The following is a 17,899-nucleotide window of genomic DNA, read 5'->3' as shown; positions in this document are numbered from 1 at the left end:
GAAAAGGGATTTAGCAGTTTATATTTACTAAAATAATTTATTTCCATGTTCTGTGGGAGAGCAGATAGAGTGAATGCGGGGGTCCGGGGAGAGCAGATAGAGTGAATGCGGGGTAATGGGAGAGGGTATATAGAGAATGCGGGGTCCGGGGAGAGCGGATAGAGTGAATGCGGGGGTCCGGGGTTTAGTAACACTTTAAATGATAATTTATATTCCAAAGAATAAGACGCGAAGAGAATGAAACCAACAAAAAAAAAATCTCTTTATAAAATCTCAGAACACAAAAACACATCAATAAAAACACAATTACAAAACTTGGTGGCGGTGATCGGCGCCCACTGATGGTCGGAGGTTTCCTCTACAAGTCTTTTCCATGGTTTGTGGATATCAGAACAAAAAGTCAAAACTCCCTGAACCGCAGGAGGGTCCCCCTGATTGGATGGAGCAATGAGGCTGGAGTTTGTATGGAGATCATACAATCAGGTTGGGAAAGTTTGGAGAAACGTTTTTTCCTTTGGAGATCCGGACGGAAGAGGAGGAATACACACCGACGCGGCTCACAGTCCCCTAGGGTTGTATCCAACAAGGTGCTGATTGGCTGCCATTTGCAGTAAAAGTTGGCTCTGAGAGTCCAGCTTCTGTGTCAACTCCTGCAGCACTTTATTCTGATGCTCTGCGGAGAGAAGAGACAATTGATGATTATCGGTTTATGGTCAATATAAATCTGCATTTGAGAGATAGAGAGATGTCTGATTTCATTACATAGGCAGGCTCTGCTTCCTGCACAGTGTAACACACACACTTTGGATGGAATAGACCCTCTGTCAGGTTTGTTTGTATTTTTTTTTATTGCTGCCCATGTCCCTACTGAGGAGATTCATCCTATTGGTCCCGGTGTCACTGACATAAGTGATGGGGATTCCAAAATGTTACAGGTGTCACCAGAACAGGAAATCTACCAATGGGGACACCTGTTCTGGTGACAACTGTCTATGGAGAGAATTCCTGTTGTGTCTCATATACAGGAAACTCTGCGCAACGGGGGGGGGGGGGGGGGTGGGAGGGTTCTGGCTAGGTAGGAAAGTTCCATTTATCAGGGAAGCGCCTCACACCCGCTGATATATAGGCTAATTGATAGATCTTTATAGGAAGTGAAAGATATATGGAGCAGAAATGTGAAAGTGACATCAGAATTGAATGTATCCTCTCCGGGAACATACAACAGATTCCCTTCATAGGAGACACAAAAAGTCTACAGACAGTGAGAAAAAAGTTTGCTTAAAAGTGGAGCAAAGGTTTGCTTAAAAGTGGAGCAAAGGGTGCCAAACTGCAGCTGTTGCCTATAGCAACCAGTTCACTTCCATCACTCATGTCCCTGCGGTTGCCGGGGGTTACAGCAGTTGGCGCCTGGGGTTGGCAGACTCACCGTAATGGTACAGTATGTACGTTATCAAGCCCAGTTGGGCCACGGTGGCAAGGAGGATCAAGACTAAGTAGGTACTCCACAAACAATTCATACAGCGGTTGGGCTGGCGTTCGGGGTAAAACTCCACCATGGTGGCCATTTCTTTCTTCGTTACGTCCTCCACGACGCACTCAAGTTCGGAACCTGAAAACGATAAGACGCAATCACAGATTAGGTTGTGACAAATTGTAAAGATGGTCATAGATGATCAAGGGCAGTTGTGTGTGTGTGTGGGGAAATGTGTGGTCCAGCTGTGGAAGCTTGGGGTAGGGCCTTCTGTCCCTTATGTCTGTGCAACTGGCACTGCGCAGGGGCCCAGATGAAAAAGCGCTCCCTTTAGGGGAACTTTTGTCAGAGGTGAAGTGGGAGGTCTGCCATTCCTCACCATGCAGGTGTAAGATGTAAACAGTTCCGGATATTTTCCATCATGCTGGATATTACCTACCACAGTTCAGCCTGCTCTGGTGGTTCTTCCATTGCAATTTATCTGTCCCTTATCTACTGTCTTTGGAAAGATCCAGCTATCATCTAAGGTCTATGAGCAGATCCAACCGTTCTCTGGAGGTTGATGGGCTGATCAAAGTGTCCTCTCATGTCTATGGGCAAACCAAACCATCCTCTGATGTCTATGGGCAGATCCTATTGTCTTCTGATGTCTATGAGTGGGTCCAACTGTCCTCTAATATCTATGGGCAGACCCATCAGTCCTCTAATGTCCATGGACAGAGTTAACTGTCCTCTGATATTGATGGGGAGATCCAACAGTCTTCCAATATCTATGGGCAAACCCAATAGTCCTCTAATGTCTGTGGGCAGATCAACTGTCCCATAATGTCTCTAAGTGGATCCAGTTGTTGTGTATGGACAGATCCAACTGTGCCCTTATGTAGATAGGAAGAGGTCCATAGGAGAACCCAACCGTCCTCTGATGTCCATGGACAGAACCTATTGTCTTTTGTTATCTATGGGTGGTTCCAACTGTCCTCTAATAACTATGGGCAGATTCTACTGTCTGATGTCTATGGGCAGACCCATCAGTCCTCTGATGTCCATGGACAGATTGAACCATCCTCTGATAGCAATGATCAGATCCAACTGTCCTTTGGTGTCTATGGGTGGATCCAACCATCTTCTGATATCTGTGGGCAGATGCAACTGTCCTCTGTTGTTTATGGGTGGATCTAACTGCCCTTTGATGTCAATGGGCAAATCCAAATGTCCTCTAGTATCTTAAGGCAGACCAGGGTTGACAACAAATTTACAGACAGTTTATATATCAAAAAAAAAAATATATATATATATGGCCATGGGCCAGCTTCAGAACTGCGCGTGTACAGTTCTGAAGCTTGCAGAGCTTGAGCAGGGACAATGCTGCAGACCCTGATGTTAGTGAGAATTCTGATGTAAAGAGGAATGCTGCTGGCCATGATGTAAGGGGGAATGCTGCAGACTCTGATGTAAGGGGGCCTCTGGTGACTGTAGACCACCTTACATCAGAGTTCCCCTTTACATTAGAGTCCACAGCATTTCCCTTTACATCAGAGTTCCCCCTCCCAACACTGTAAGGGGGAACCCTGTGTACTGATGAAAAGGGGAACTCTGTGGACTAAATTTCCCCTTTACACAAGAGTCCCCAGCATCCCCCCCTTGCATCAGACTCCACAGATTTCTCCTTTACAGAGTCCAAAATGTTCCCTTTTATAATAGCGTCTGCAGAGTTCCCCCTTGCACTGTAAAGGGGAACCCTGCAGACTCTGATGTAGGGGGGGATGCTGGGTTATATTAACTTAACCTTCATGCAAAAAGTACTATATCGCACTAGCTATGTGTCTGCAGCTTAAATATTGATATGTGCACTGAAAGCTGTCATTTTGGCTAAGTTTGTGAACCGCTAGCAAAACAAAATATATGTCAGTAAATTTCACTTTGGGAGATAGTCATCACTGGGGCAGACCCAACAATCCTCCGATGTTGATGGACAGATCCACTGTCCTCTGATGTCTATGTGCATGCAAGATTCCCCTCAAGTCCTCTATAGTGCTTTGGGTGCAAACAAAGCAGAATTTCACCCTCCCCTTGAAAGGTCAAGACATCCGGAGAAAAACACCCTCCAGCACATTGTAGAGTCCAACGCTTCTAAAACATTATTATTAATCTAGAACACCTGGGACCTCCTCCACTGACATGTTTCACCCACCACTGGAGATGACCCTTGTAGCCCAGTGCGGGTGAAGCACATCATTGGATGAGGTCCCAGGTGAGGCTTCTTGCAGTAGTCCTGGAATATTAAAGCGTTGGACTCCACAGTGTGCTGCCAGCTTTTTTCTGGCTCTTATATCTACGGGAGGTCTATCAATCTGCTCCCACCAGCTGAGGACAATCGTTTCCACACTGATCACATGATCTGATCTCAGCAGCCATTTGGTGGGATGGCTACATTTCCAGCTGGCCAGAGGAGGGAAGGAAGTTACAAATGTGGACATTAGATCCAATTATGACCATATGGGACATCAGCGATATGATGACTTTCAGGAGTTGAAGCAACCACCAAGTTCTCCTCAAAAAATTCAGTCACCTGTTACATCCCTGGGCTGGAAATGGGTTCAAAATGGCAGTACTACAGGGCCCCCTTTGTCAGTCTGCTATACGAAGCTTACTGTGCACACAGCTTATCTGAGGTGTCCACATCTCCTGAGAAGCTCCGCCTGCCATTTCCTGGCCAGCACTGTTGACACAACCCCGTCCTGTACTCCTGCTACCGGCCATCTTAGGTCTACATCTGCCTTGCCAAGTCTTCTCCGTATAGATTATGACATTATTATTAATTAAGATGAATTCTAGATGTGGTTATTTTTGTATTTCTACACTGATGAGGGATATAATTCCTCCCACCCACACCAAACAATGGGGGCACTAGTCCTTCCACCAACGCCAAACGATGGGCGCCATTCCTTCCACCGACGCCAAACGATGGGGGACCATTCCTTCCACCGACGCCAACAATGGGTGCACTAGTCCTCCCACCGACACCAAACGATGGGACACCACTCCTTCCACTGATGCCAACAATGGGGGCACTAGTCCTCCTACCGACACCAAACGATGGGGCACTTGTCTTTCCACCAAATGACAGGGCACCATTCCTCCCACCAACACCAACAATGGGGCATCATTCCTCCCACTGATACCCATTATTTCTTCTACCCCTAAAACCAAAGATGAGGCATGGTTTACTCCCACTGGGCACAGTCAGGACCCCCTAAAGTCTGAAGGACAGTTAAATGACCTTTTGTTTAGGAAGTTTGGGGACCCCTAGCCTAAAAAAGGTGGAATTCAGTGTGGTAGGCACCATTACTACAGTTATCTCTACAAGCTTCCAGGTCCCAGGCTGAGTGGCTGCTGCCTCTTTAACAAAGGAGGTCGCTTACTCGGTACAAGCGCCATTCAGAGAACCCATTGCATTTTCTCAATGGACGCAAAATGTTCTCGGATTGGACGATGTGGAGAGAGCTGACGCCACAATCTCATCTCTCATCCAATCAGAGAATGTTTAGCATTCATTGAGAAGGTGCAACAAGTTGCCCGAATGGTGCGCATGCCGAACAAGCGACTGCCTTTGTCCACAATGCAGCAGCTCATCATGGAACCCGTAAACTAGCGGTAATCCCTATAGTAGTAGCAGCAGTGCCTACTACACTGGGTTCCAGCTCCCATGGGGGCCACGCATACATGCAACTACAAAAGTATCCATACCTGGAATGCAGCTAATAGGGTGGAGGATTCTCAGCCGGCTAAAAGGTTGTGCAATTCTGTAAACCGTCCAATTGAGGAACCTTTGCAGGCTGAGAGTTCGCAACCAGCGTTAGTCTTACTTGCACAACACAAAACATTCACATTTTTAACCATCTAATGGCCTGTTGCTGGGGGGCCTCACGTGGCCCTCAGAACCCCCACAGACAGCACATATCATAGGAGGTCTAACATTGGAGCACAGGCTGGGACCATCAATCTGTAAGGACAATGATCTCTAGCAGCCTCCAGTCTATAAATCCCATCAGGAGTCCTCAACTCCTATAGCAGTCCTGTAGAATCAAAAACTCTGTGGCCCCTTTGGGTCAGGGGCCACACTTGAGTCCCTCTATAGGACCATTGGTTTTAAGAGCAATGATCTCTAGTCTTTAAATCCCATTAGCAGTTCGATAACTCCTATAGCAGTCCCATTAAACCAAACACTGTGGTCCCTTTGGGTCAAGGGCCACACTTGAGTCCCTCTATAGGACCATTGGTTTTGTGAAGAGGAATGATCTCTAGTCTTTAAATCCCATCAGCAGTCCTCAACAACTCCTATAGCAATCTCATGGAACCAGACTCACCAAATAAAACACATGGCCCTCTGGAAATATCAGGGGCCACACTTACATCCCCCTATATCAGCATTGCCCCAATATATAGACACCCCCAATACAAAGTACAATAAATATATCAATATGTGGCATTAGTCTGGGTACTCACCTTCTGGTCCCAGCAATTGGTCCGTATCCAGCGGCACATTGTGTAGCCCATCGGTGGTGTCCGTGTCCAGCGGGTTCACCACAGACTGTGTGTCACTGTTGGGGCCCGGGGTCCCCTCAAAACAGCCTTCAGCAGAAACCATGGTTGAGCTGATCTAAGGAGGACTGTGAGAGGGTGGAGGAATCAGCCAGGAAAGACTCGCAGGACAATACAGCAACTGGCCCAGGAGGGTGGAGGCCACACACAGAGGACTGCTGGAATGTGCCTGAGGAGGGTATATATAGAGACTCAACCTCCCCTCCCCCTCCCATCACAATGGCGGCCCCCTGGTAGCTAGGCAGCCTATTATCGGGACATTTACATCAAGTTTCCTAAAAACTGTTTTGTTGGGAAAAACATATTTTGCTGCAACTATGTTCAGTACATTGGAATTGATTTTTTATTTCCCCCCAAAAAATCGCAATGATCAATAAGGGCCGGTTCATGGAAACGCAGTCCAGATGCGTTCCGGATGCGTTTTTGCATGCGCAGTTTTGATGCATTCCGGTGCGTTTTTTATGCTTTCCAGTTCATTTTATCTACTCAAACCTTTTCTCTGTGAAACTCAAAAACCCCTTAACTCAAAAGTATCAAACAATAAGTGTAAATAGAAATGAATAAAATAAATAAAGTAAAAATATCTAATAAATAAAACAAAAATATATACAAAAGTCCAAAATAAAGTGTCCAAAAATGAAGTATTTACTTATTTGTTTAAAGGTTTATACATTTATGTGGATTATTTTTGAAGGCAATACACTATTTTAGTTATATTTTCTCGAGGTCTGGAATGGAGAAATAAGTTGGACACACTGAATTAAAATATTTTGGAGGACTACCTATATTTGGATATATTGAACACTCTTTTTTGGACACTTTATTTTAGACTTTTGTATATATTTTTGTTTTATCTATTATTATTATTATATATTTTTACTTTATTTATTTATTTTATTAACCGCTCGCCTACCGGGCACTTATACCCCCTTCCTGCCTACCGGCACTTATACCCCCTTCCTGCCTACCGGGCACTTATACCCCCTTCCTGCCCAGGCCAATTTCCATCTCTTAGCGCTGTCGCACTTTGAGCGACAATTGCGCAGTCATGCAACACTGTACCCATATGAAATTTTTATCGTTTTTGTGACAGATAGATCTTTATTTTGGTGGTATTTAATCACCTTGGGGGTTTTTATTTTTTCTTAAACAAACCAAAAACCGCTGAAAATTTTGAAAAAAAAAAGTTTTCTGTTATAAAATTTTGAAAAATAAGTGATTTTTCTCCTTCACTGATGTGCGCTAATGAGGCTGCAGTGATGGGCTCTGATAGGCTGCACTGATGTACACTGATAGGTGGCACTGATGAGGAGGCACTGGTAGGTGGCACTGATGGGCATTGACAGGCATCACTGATGGGCACTGAAAGGCAGCACTGATATATGGCCGTGATAGGCTGCACTGATAGGTGGCACTGACTGGCACTGATAGGCGACACAGACGGGCACTGATAGGTGGCACTGACTGGCACTGTTAGGTGGCACTGACTGGCACTGATAGGCGGCACTGACTGGCACTGTTAGGTAGCACTGATAGGCGGCACTGACGAGCATTGATAGGTGGCACTGATGCACACTGATAGGCGGCCCTGACTGGCACTGATAGGTGGCACTGATTGGCAGCACTGATAGGTGGCACTGACTGGCACTGATGGGTGACACTGCAAGGCAGCTCAGATGGGCACTGATATGTGGCATTGATGTGCACTGGTAGGCACTGATATGTGGCATTGATGTGGCACTGATGGGCACTGACAGCTGGCAATGATGAACACTGACAGGTGGCACTTCTGGGGCCACACTGATCATCAGGGCACACTGATCATCAGTGCTCTGATGATCAGTGTAGATGTCCCCTCTGAGGAATGCCGATTACCGCCTCTCCTCTCCTCTCCTCTGACAGCTCATGGGGAGAGAAATACCGATAAATGGAATTTCCATGTTTACATGCGATCAGCTGTGATTGGACACAGCCGATCACATGACCGAGCCGACTTCTTCGTCTCTTTCCATAGATTGGTGATCCGCTGTGTCCGAGGGACACAGCAGAACGCCGATCGCCGCGCTGCATGCTCCCTGAGCCGCACATGCGCGATGAGAATGGCAGGACATCATATGACATCCTCCCAGAATGAGAGAACCGCCTTGCACCCGTCATCGAACTATATGGCGGGGGGAGGCGGTTAATTTCTATTTACACTTCTTGTTTGGTACTTATCAGTTAAGAGGTTTTTGAGTTTCACAGAGAAAACGTTTTGAGTATTTATTTTGCTTTGAAGGGTGAAGTGTGACTTTTCTTGGGGTGGTTATAGTGAGAGTTTACTTATTGCTTTACAGTTCATTTTATCCTCTTTTATTTCAGCCCGGGTTCACACTTGTGCGGTGCAGCACATCGCATGTGATTCGCACAGGAACTGCACCGCATTCCCTGCAAATCATGTGCGCATTCTGTGCGGTGCGATTTGAGCCATCGCACCACATCCGCACCAAAAACATGCAGGAGGCTTTTTTGGGTCCTCGCTAGAATCAGATCACACGGGTATTCACATCTAGGCGATGCGATTCTGCACATCGTTTTACAGACCAGGGGCGGACTGACAACTCATGGGGCCCCTGGGCAATAGGGGATCATGGGGCCCATGTCCTTGCCCAAACTCAAAAAAGCCTATGAAAAAGGTACCAGGGGCATCTCATGGGGCCCCTTACTGACCCCGGGCCCTCGGGTAGTGCCTGAGTTTCCAAATGGTCAGTCCGCCCATGTTACGGACTGATTTTGGGGCGTTGTTAACATACACACCCGCAGCGGTTCACATGAACGGGGTGCAAGTCTGATGCGGAATTCACATAGAAACCACTGCGAATTCCGCACCACATCAGTGTGAACCCGGGATCAATTTAAATAGGGACATGTGCATTTTTGGTGCGTTCCGGTGTGTTTTTGATGTGTTTTACCGCATTCCAGTGCAGTTCTGTGTAGAAAAAATGGTTGTTAACCTCTTCACGCTGGCCGCACACAAATGTGCGCCTTCCCGGCATCTGGGCCTAGACGCCGAGCGGGCGCACATTTGCGTTCTATTAAAAAAGGGACATATGTGCCGAGAGCGCGCGCTCCCAGCACACATGTCCGGTACTCACGGAAAGGTCCCAATCATGTGACGGCGTGTCAGGGCAGTCACATGACCCTAAACCCTGCCCTGCCTCCCAGCATCTTGAACCCTTAAAGGGCCGGGAGGCGCAGGCGTGAAGGGGTTAACATACACACCGCAGCAGTTCGCATGAACGAGGTGCGATTCTGATGCGGTGCGGAATTCTCATAGAAACTGCTGCAAATTCCGCACCGCATCAGTGTGAACCCGGGATCAATTTAAATAGGGACATGTGCGTTTGTGGTACATTCCAGTGCGTTTTTGATGCGTTTTACTTCATTCCAGTGCAGTTCTGTGCAGAAAAAATGGTTGTTAACTTAACATACACACCCGCATCGGTTCGCATGAACGGGGTGCGATTGTGATGCGGTGCAGAATTTGCACAGAAAACGCTGCAAATTCCGCACCGCATCAGTGTGAACCCGGGATAAATTTAAATAGGGACATGTGCGTTTGTGGTACATTCCGGTGTGTTTTTGATGCGTTTTACTGCATTCCAGTGCAGTTCTGTGCAGAAAAAATGGTTGTTAACATACACACCCGCATTGGTTCGCATGAACGGGGTGTGATTGTGATGCGGTGCGGAATTCGCACAGAAAACGCTGCGAATTCTGCACCGCATCAGTGTGAACCCGGGATCAATTTAAATAGGGACATATGCATTTTTGGTGCGTTCCGGTGCATTTTTGATGTGTTTTACCACGTTCCAGTGCAGTTCTGTTTAGGAAAAATGCCGCCTCTTTTACTTTTTTTTTTCTACAACCGGATCTGCAAGCGTTGAGGTGAACTATGACATTTTCAACCCTATCACCTACTTTCTGTGCGTTTACATGCAGAAAAAAAGCAACTGAAACGCATGTCGTGTGAACTGGACCCAACACCATAAGGCTAAGTTCACACCTATGCAGTTTGCGCTTGGCCCGTTTCTGCATTGCGTTTTGCGTCACATTTTTGCACCTGCGCTTTCACGAAACACGCGCTATAGGCCTCCTTCACAAAAGGTTCCGGGACTTTTTTTTTAACACAAAAAGTTGCGTTTTTGTTTCTATAGACTCCAATGGAATCGCTGCAGAAAAGCACGTTTTGCGCTTTTGCTGAGTTTTTGATGAGTTTTGCTATTTTTTTCTTGTTACTAGGCAGATTTGAAACGCAAAACTCATCAAAAACTCATCAAAAACGCAATACGTTCTTTTCTGCAGCGATTCCATTGAAGTCTATAGAAACAAAAACGCAACTTTTTGTGTTTAAAAAAAGTCCCGGACCCTTTTGTGAAGGAGGCCTATAGCGCGTGATTCATGAAAGCGCATCGAAGACGCAGAGAGAGCGATTTATTTTAAGGGTCTTATGTAAACTTGAAGTACCTGGCTGAGGATCTGCAGTAAAATTTGCTACATTTGTTACCATGAAGATCACAAATATTGTCCTTTCGGAAAATCAAGTCTAATAAAAAATGAAAACAATTGCTACAATGTAGTCCAAACGTGTCTATGAGCATTGACCCCGGGTTCACGCCGAAGCGTTTTCTGCAGCGTTTTGCAGAAACGCAGTACGGTCCATTTAAAATGATTTCCTATGGGACAGGTTCACATCTCAGCGTTTTCACCCGCTGCGTTTTTTGGAAAGGTTCCAGGACTTTTTTAAACGCAAAAAGTTGCATTGTTGGTTCTATAGACTGCAATGGAGACGCTTCAGAAAAGCATGTAGTGCATTTTTGACACGTTTTTGATGCGTTTTAAATTTTATTCTGCCCAGCAACGAGTTGAAAAAAAAAATGCAAAACACAAAAAATGCATGTTGAAAAGGGCAAAACGCACCACAAAAAGCACTACAAACGCAAACGGCATAGGCGTGAGCCTAGCCTTAGACCCCATTCACATCGGGAATGCGTGACATTGAGTGCCACATCGACGTGCCTTTTGTGCGCATTTTCCTGCTGGGAGCCTATTCATTTCAACGAGCTGCCCTACGTGCGACAAACGCATCAAACGAAGCTCAGGGGTGCACATTTTTTAACCACGCATTCGTTGCGTTTTTGGTTCTATAGACTTCAATGAAGACGCTGAAGAAAAGCACCTAGTGCGTTTTTGATGCATTTTTTACATGTTTTTAATGCATTTTTTATGCGTTTTGCATTTTATTCTGCCCAGCAACATGTTGAAAAAAAAAGCATAAAAAAGGTGGCAAAAATGGAAAGCGCACTGCAAAAAGCACTGCAAAAACGCATCAAACGCAAACTGCATAAGTGTGAGCCTAGCCTTAGACCCCATTCACATCAGGAATGCGTAACATCGAGTGCCACGGCAACGTGCCTTTTGTACGCATTTTCCTGGTGCATATGGGAGCCTATTCATTTTAATGAGCTGCCCTACATGCCGCAAACGCATCAAACGAAGCTCATGGGTGCACATTAACCGCGCATTTGTTGCGTTTTTTGGTTCTATAGACTTCAATGCAGAAAAGCACATGCAATTTTAATGCATTTTTTTATGCGTTTTGCATTTTATTCTGCCCTGCAACATGTTGAAAAAAAAGCATCAAAAAACATGGCAAAATGGAAAACGCACTGCAAAAAGCACTGCAGAAACGCATCAAACGCAAACTGCGTAGGTGTGAACAGAGCAGGTAAGTACGACATGTTTGGTATTCATTTCTTTTTCCTTTAGAAGCACTTTACAGCAGAACAGAATCGCTGCCACGCCCGGGTTCACACGAGTGCTGCTGCATGATGATGCGTTTCTCAGTGCGACTTTACATGGTTTTTATATGTTTCTTGCTTCATACTTCTTTTTTTTTTAGAAGGATACTGGATTAAATACGCAAAATCTGCCCAAAACGCATTAAAAGCACATGCACATCTGTTTACACGTGTTTGGTGCATTTCCATTGAAGTCTATGGGACTAAAAAATGCACTGCACTGAAAGAATCGCCTGCAACTTTACAAAAAAAAAAAGTGCTGCGACTGCACTGCATTGATGTGTTTCAGGGTGTCATTAACTTTGACACTTGTACTAGATTGCATGGATGCCGTACAATTGCATTGCAGTGCGGGAAACGCAAAGGAATCGCAGCATTTCCCGCACCGCATTAGTGTGAACCCGGGCTTATACCTGTACCAGATCGCATGGATGCCGTGTGATTTTAATGCGGTGCGGGAAACACACAGGATTCACTGCGTTTCACACACCACATTAGTGTGAACCACCTGTGCCAGATTTCACAGACGCCGTGCGATTTCAATGCGGTGCGGGAAACGCACAGGATTCGCAGCGTTTCCCGCACCACATTAGTGTGAACCACCTGTGCCAGATTTCACAGACGCCGTGCGATTTCAATGCGGTGCGGGAAACGCACAGGATTCGCAGCGTTTCCCGCACCACATTAGTGTGAACACGGGCTGGATCGGGAAGCACATCATGTAACAATTGCAGGTAAATTCTGTTTTACAATCCCATCCAATGTTCACTCAGGAGGTACTCAGATGTAAATGCCCCTCCTCCATCTACATAGTACATCCACACCATGTGTATGTCCCAGGTGGGGGGAGGGGGGAGTGTATGTCCCAGATAGGGGGGGTGGGGGGGTGTATGTCCCAGGTGTGGGGGTGTATGTCCCAGGTGGGGGGTGCATGTCCCAGGTGGGGGAGGGGGGTTGTATGTCCCAGGCGTGAGGGGCAGGGTGTATGTGCCAGGTTGGGGGTGTATGTACCAGGTGGGGGGAGGGAGGTGTATGTCTCAGGTGTGGGGGGGGGGTATGTCCCAGGTGGGCGGGTGTATGTCCCAGGTGGTGGGGTGTATGTCCCAGGTGGTGGGGTGTATGTCCCAGGTGGGGGGGTGTATGTCCCAGGTGGTGGTGGTGGGGGGGGGGTGTATGTCCCAGGTGTGGGGGGTATATGTTCCAGGTGGGGGTGTGGGGTGTATGTCCCAGGTGTGTGGGTGTATATTCCAGGTGGGGGGTGTATGTCTCAGGTGGTGGTGGGGGTGTATGTCCCAGGTGGGGGGGGGGGTGTATGTCCCAGGTGGGGGGGGGGGGTGTATGTCCCAGGTGGGAGGGGGGTGTAAGTCCCAGGTGGTGGGTGTATGTCTCAGGGGTGGTGGTGTATGTCCCAAGTGGGGGGGTGTATGTCCCAGGTGTGGGGGAGTGTATGTCCCAGGTGGGGGTGGGGTGTGTGTGTCCCAGCTGTGAAGGGTGTATGTCCCAGGTGTGGGGGAGGTGTACAGTTGTGACCAAAATTATTCAACCCCCAATGCTGTAAAGGGGTTTAGGGACTATAGTGTACATTTGGAATTGTATTCAGAATCAAATCCTACAAGGACGTTGTAACTACCCAAATGCAACTAAAATGACATCAATTGTTTATGTAATACAGTAGTAAATGGTTCTTATGTGGTTTCTTCATTGCCACAATTATTCAACCCCTTAAAGACTACCACTCTGAAGAACAGAGGTTCATACAGGTGCTTTCCATCAGGTATTGAAAACACCTGTGGATGTCACCGAGCAGCAATCAAGCATAATAAGCACCAATTAGGCAGCTTTAAAATGACTGTGATACTCAGCTCCTTCTAGACATTTACTGGTGTGGTTACAAACATGGTGAAGGCAAGAGAATGGTCCAGGAAGACAAGAGAAGAGGTGATTTCTCTTCACAGGAAGGGCAATGGCTATAAGAAGATTGCAAAGATGTTAAACATACCAAGAGACACCTTAGGAAGCATCATTCGCAAATTCAAGGCAAAGGGCACTGTTGAAACGCTACCTGGTCGTGGCAGAAAGAAGATGCTGACTTCGACTGCTGTGCGCTACCTGAAGCGTAGAGTGGAGAGAAGTCCCCGTGTGACTGCTGAGGAACTGAGAAAAGATTTGTCAGATGTGGGTACAGAAGTTTCAGCCCAGACAATAAGACGCACACTGCGTAATGAAGGCCTCCGTGCCAGAACTCCCAGGCGTACCCCCTTGCTGTCTCCAAAGAATAAGAAGAGTCGACTGCAGTATGCCAAAAGCCATGTGGACAAACCACAAAAGTTGTGGGATAGTGTTCTGTGGACTGATGAAACAAAATTAGAACTGTTTGGGCCCATGGATCAACGCTATGTTTGGAGGAGGAAGAACAAGGCCTATGATGAAAAGAACACCTTGCCTACTGTGAAGCATGGTGGAGGGTCAATCATGCTTTGGGGCTGTTTTGCTTCTGCAGGTACAGGGAAGCTTCAGCGTGTGCAAGGTACCATGAATTCTCTTCAGTACCAGGAGATATTGGATGGAAACGTGATGCAGTCCGTCACACACCTGAGGCTTGGGAGACGTTGGACCTTTCAACAGGACAATGATCCCAAGCATACCTCCAAGTCCACTAGAGCATGGTTGCAGAGGAAAGGCTGGAACATTTTGGAGTGGCCATCGCAGTCACCAGACTTAAATCCGATTGAGAACCTCTGGTGGGACTTAAAGAAAGCAGTTGCAGTGCGCAAGCCTAAGAATGTGACTGAACTGGAGGCCTTTGCCCATGAAGAATGGGCGAAGATACCCGTAGATCGCTGCAAGACACTTGTGTCAAGCTATGCTTCACGTTTAAAAGCTGTTATAACTGTAAAAGGATGCTGTACTAAGTACTAAGATTGAATGTCACTTGGGGGTTGAATAAAACTGATAATGCTGTGAGCACAGAAAAGACATTTGTGGTTATTTCATTATAACTGTTATGTTATATTTGTCTGACCTACAAGTGCCTCTTTAATGTAAATGTAAGCAAGATGACTGAATGATCAAAAGCAATGTCAAACTGGCCAAAACACTCAATTTCAGTGGGGGTTGAATAATTTTGGTCACAACTGTATGTCCCAGGTTTGGGGGTGTATGTCCCAGGTGGTGGTGGGGTGGGGGTGTATGTCCCAGGTGTGTTGGTGTATGTCCCAGGTGTGTTGGTGTATGTCCCAGGTCGTGGGGGGGGTGTATGTCCCAGGTGTGTGGGTGTATGTTCCAGGTGGGGGGGGTGTATGTCCCAGGTGGTGGTGGGGGGGTGTATGTCCCAGGTATGGGGGGTGTATGTTCCAGGTGGGGGTGGGGGGTGTATGTCCCAGGTGTGTGTGTGTATATCTCAGGTGGTGGTGGGGGTGTATGTCCCAGGTGTGTGGGGGGTGTATGTCCCAGGTGGGGGGTGTATGTCTCAGGTGTGGGGGTGTATGTCCCAGGTGGTGTGGGGGGTGTATGTCCCAGGTGGGGGTGTATGTCCCAAGTGGGGGGGTGTATGTCCCAGGTGTGGGGGGTGTATGTCTCAGGTAGGGGTGGGGGGTGTATGTCTCAGGTTTGGGGGGTGTATGTCCCAGGTTTGGGGGTGGGGGGTGTATGTCCCAGGTGTGGAGGGTGTAATTCCCAGGTAGGGGTGGGGGGTGTATGTCTCAGGTTTGGGGGGTGTATGTCCCAGGTTAGGGGGTGTATGTCCCAGGTGTGGGGGAGGTGTATGTCCCAGGTTTGGGGGTGTATGTCCCAGGTGGTGGTGGTGGTGGGGTGTATGTCCCAGGTGGTGGGGTGGTGGGGTGTATGTCCCAGGTGGTGGGGTGGGGGTGTATGTCCCAGGTGGGTTGGTGTATGTCCCAGGTGGTGGGGTGTATGTCCCAGGTGGTGGGGGGGGTGTATGTCCCAGGTGTGTGGGTGTATGTTCCAGGTGGGGGGGGTGTATGTCCCAGGTGGTGGTGGGGGGGTGTATGTCTCAGGTATGGGGGGTGTATGTTCCAGGTGGGGGTGGGGGGTGTATGTCCCAGGTGTGTGTGTGTATATCTCAGGTGGTGGTGGGGGTGTATGTCCCAGGTGTGTGGGGGGTGTATGTCCCAGGTGGGGGGTGTATGTCTCAGGTGTGGGGGTGTATGTCCCAGGTGGTGTGGGGGGTGTATGTCCCAAGTGGGGGGGAGTGTATGTCCCAGGTTTGGGGGTGGGGTGTATGTCCCAGGTGTGAGGGTGTATGTCCCAGGTTTGGGGGGTGTATGTCCCAGGTTTGGGGGTGGGGGGTGTATGTCCCAGGTGTGGAGGGTGTAATTCCCAGGTAGGGGTGGGGGGTGTATGTCTCAGGTTTGGGGGGTGTATGTCCCAGGTTTGGAGGGTGTATGTCCCAGGTTAGGGGGTGTATGTCCCAGGTGTGGGGGTGTATGTCCCAGGTGTGGGGGAGGTGTATGTCCCAGGTTTGGGGGTGGGGGGGTGTATGTCCCAGGTGTGGGGGTGTATGTCCCAGGTGTGGGGGAGGTGTATATCCCAGGTTTGGGGGTGGGGGTGTATGTCCCAGGTGTGGGGGAGGTGTATGTCCCAGGTGAGGGGGGTGTATGTCCCAGGTGTGGGGGTGTATGTCCCAGGTGTTGGGGTGTATGTCCCAGGTTTGGGGGTGTATGTCCCAGGTGTGGGGGTGTATGTCCCAGGTGTGGGGGAGGTGTATATCCCAGGTTTGGGGGTGGGGGTGTATGTCCCAGGTGTGGGGGAGGTGTATGTCCCAGGTGAGGGGGGTGTATGTCCCAGGTGTGGGGGTGTATGTCCCAGGTGTTGGGGTGTATGTCCCAGGTGTTGGGGGTGTATGTCCCAGGTTTGGGGTTGGGGAGTGTATGTCCCAGGTTTGGGGTTGGGGAGTGTATGTCCCAGGTGTTTGGGGGGGTGTATGTCCCAGGTGTTGGGGGTGTATGTCCCAGGTGTGGGGGGTGTATGTCCCAGGTGTTGGGGGTGTATGTCCCAGGTGTGGGGGGTGTATGTTCCAGGTTTGGGGGTGGGGGTGTATGTCCCAGATGTGGGGGTGTATGTCCCAGGTTTGGGGGTGGGGAGTGTATGTCCCAAGTGTTTGGGGGGGTGTATGTCCCAGGTGGGGGGGGGGGAATTAGGTTGCATTGATAATCACATCCCTGTGGGCCCTGTGTGGATGAGGTTGGCTCCGCACAGCGGGAGGCGGAATGTTGGATCAGCACAGCGGGAGGCGGAATGTTGGATCAGCACAGCGGGAGGCGGAATGTTGGATCAGCACAGCGGGAGGCGGAATGTTGGATCAGCACAGCGGGAGGCGGAATGTCGCACCTTCTCAGGACCCTCCAGTCTTCCTATGGGCTGGAGATGGATTCTCCCATCAGGAGCTCAGCCAGGACCTTTGTTCCCCATGGCTTCCAAAACAATTCTCTTTCAGGGATCCCCAGACAGGCAGATTTTTATTTTTTTACAAACATTCAAAAAGAATGAAATGCTTTCTCCCTGACAAAGGGAACCTGAAGGGGGGGGGCTGGGAGTTTTATTTTCTCGAACAAAAGAAATCGTAACAATGGATGTTGTGTTAATTTGGGAAAAGTCAGTTTCCAAAATAGAATGTTAAAAACAAACAAAATGTTACAACAGTAATAAACACCAAAACCAACATGACATGGCTGAGACCAGATGGCCGCATTCCTTCAATGTACAGAGGATATAAAAAGTCTTCACACCCCCCTGGGGAAAATGTCAGCTTTCTGTGATGTACATGAATCATTTCAGGACTTTTTCTGCTTTTGATGTGACCTATAAACTGAACAACAAACTGAAATCTTTTAGGTGGGGGGAAGTAAAAATAAAAAACGAAAAAAACCTGGTTGCATAAATGTTCACACCCTTACACTAATCCTTTGGTGAAGCCCTTTTTGATGTGATTCCAGCACTCAGTCTTTTTGGGGAGGAGTCTGTCAGC

The 17,899-nt window shown here is 48.1% G+C and overlaps 1 protein-coding gene across 1 annotated transcript; it reads right to left on the bottom strand.

The window, feature by feature from the left end:
- Positions 1-278: 278 nt before the first annotated feature.
- On the bottom strand, positions 279-6,307 carry LOC149451404 (uncharacterized). Its single transcript, XM_089690688.1, has 3 exons — positions 5,978-6,307; positions 1,427-1,609; positions 279-673 (listed from the first exon to the last, which is right to left on the bottom strand). Exons 1-3 carry the CDS (start codon positions 6,117-6,119, stop codon positions 558-560), a joined length of 441 nt encoding a protein of 146 aa, XP_089546814.1. The 5' UTR covers positions 6,120-6,307; the 3' UTR covers positions 279-557.
- Positions 6,308-17,899: the final 11,592 nt, after the last annotated feature.

This window comes from Staurois parvus, unplaced genomic scaffold (assembly GCF_062004578.1).
Source record: "Staurois parvus isolate SC_StPar_1 unplaced genomic scaffold, SC_StPar_1.0 ptg000540l, whole genome shotgun sequence".
NCBI lineage: Eukaryota > Metazoa > Chordata > Amphibia > Anura > Ranidae > Staurois > Staurois parvus.
This window is presented reverse-complemented; position numbering and strand designations above follow the sequence as displayed.

What these genes read in the sequence shown, in the direction of transcription:
- LOC149451404 (XM_089690688.1), bottom strand. Translation starts at nt 6,119, where the DNA reads ATGGTTTCTGCTGAAGGCTGTTTTGAGGGGACCCCGGGCCCCAACAGT. An exon ending in CCAATTGCTGGGACCAGAAG is followed by an intron (nt 1,610 to 5,977) that starts GTGAGTACCCAG and finishes TATCGTTTTCAG; the next exon opens with GTTCCGAACTTGAGTGCGTC. An exon ending in GTACATACTGTACCATTACG is followed by an intron (nt 674 to 1,426) that starts GTGAGTCTGCCA and finishes TTCTCTCCGCAG; the next exon opens with AGCATCAGAATAAAGTGCTG.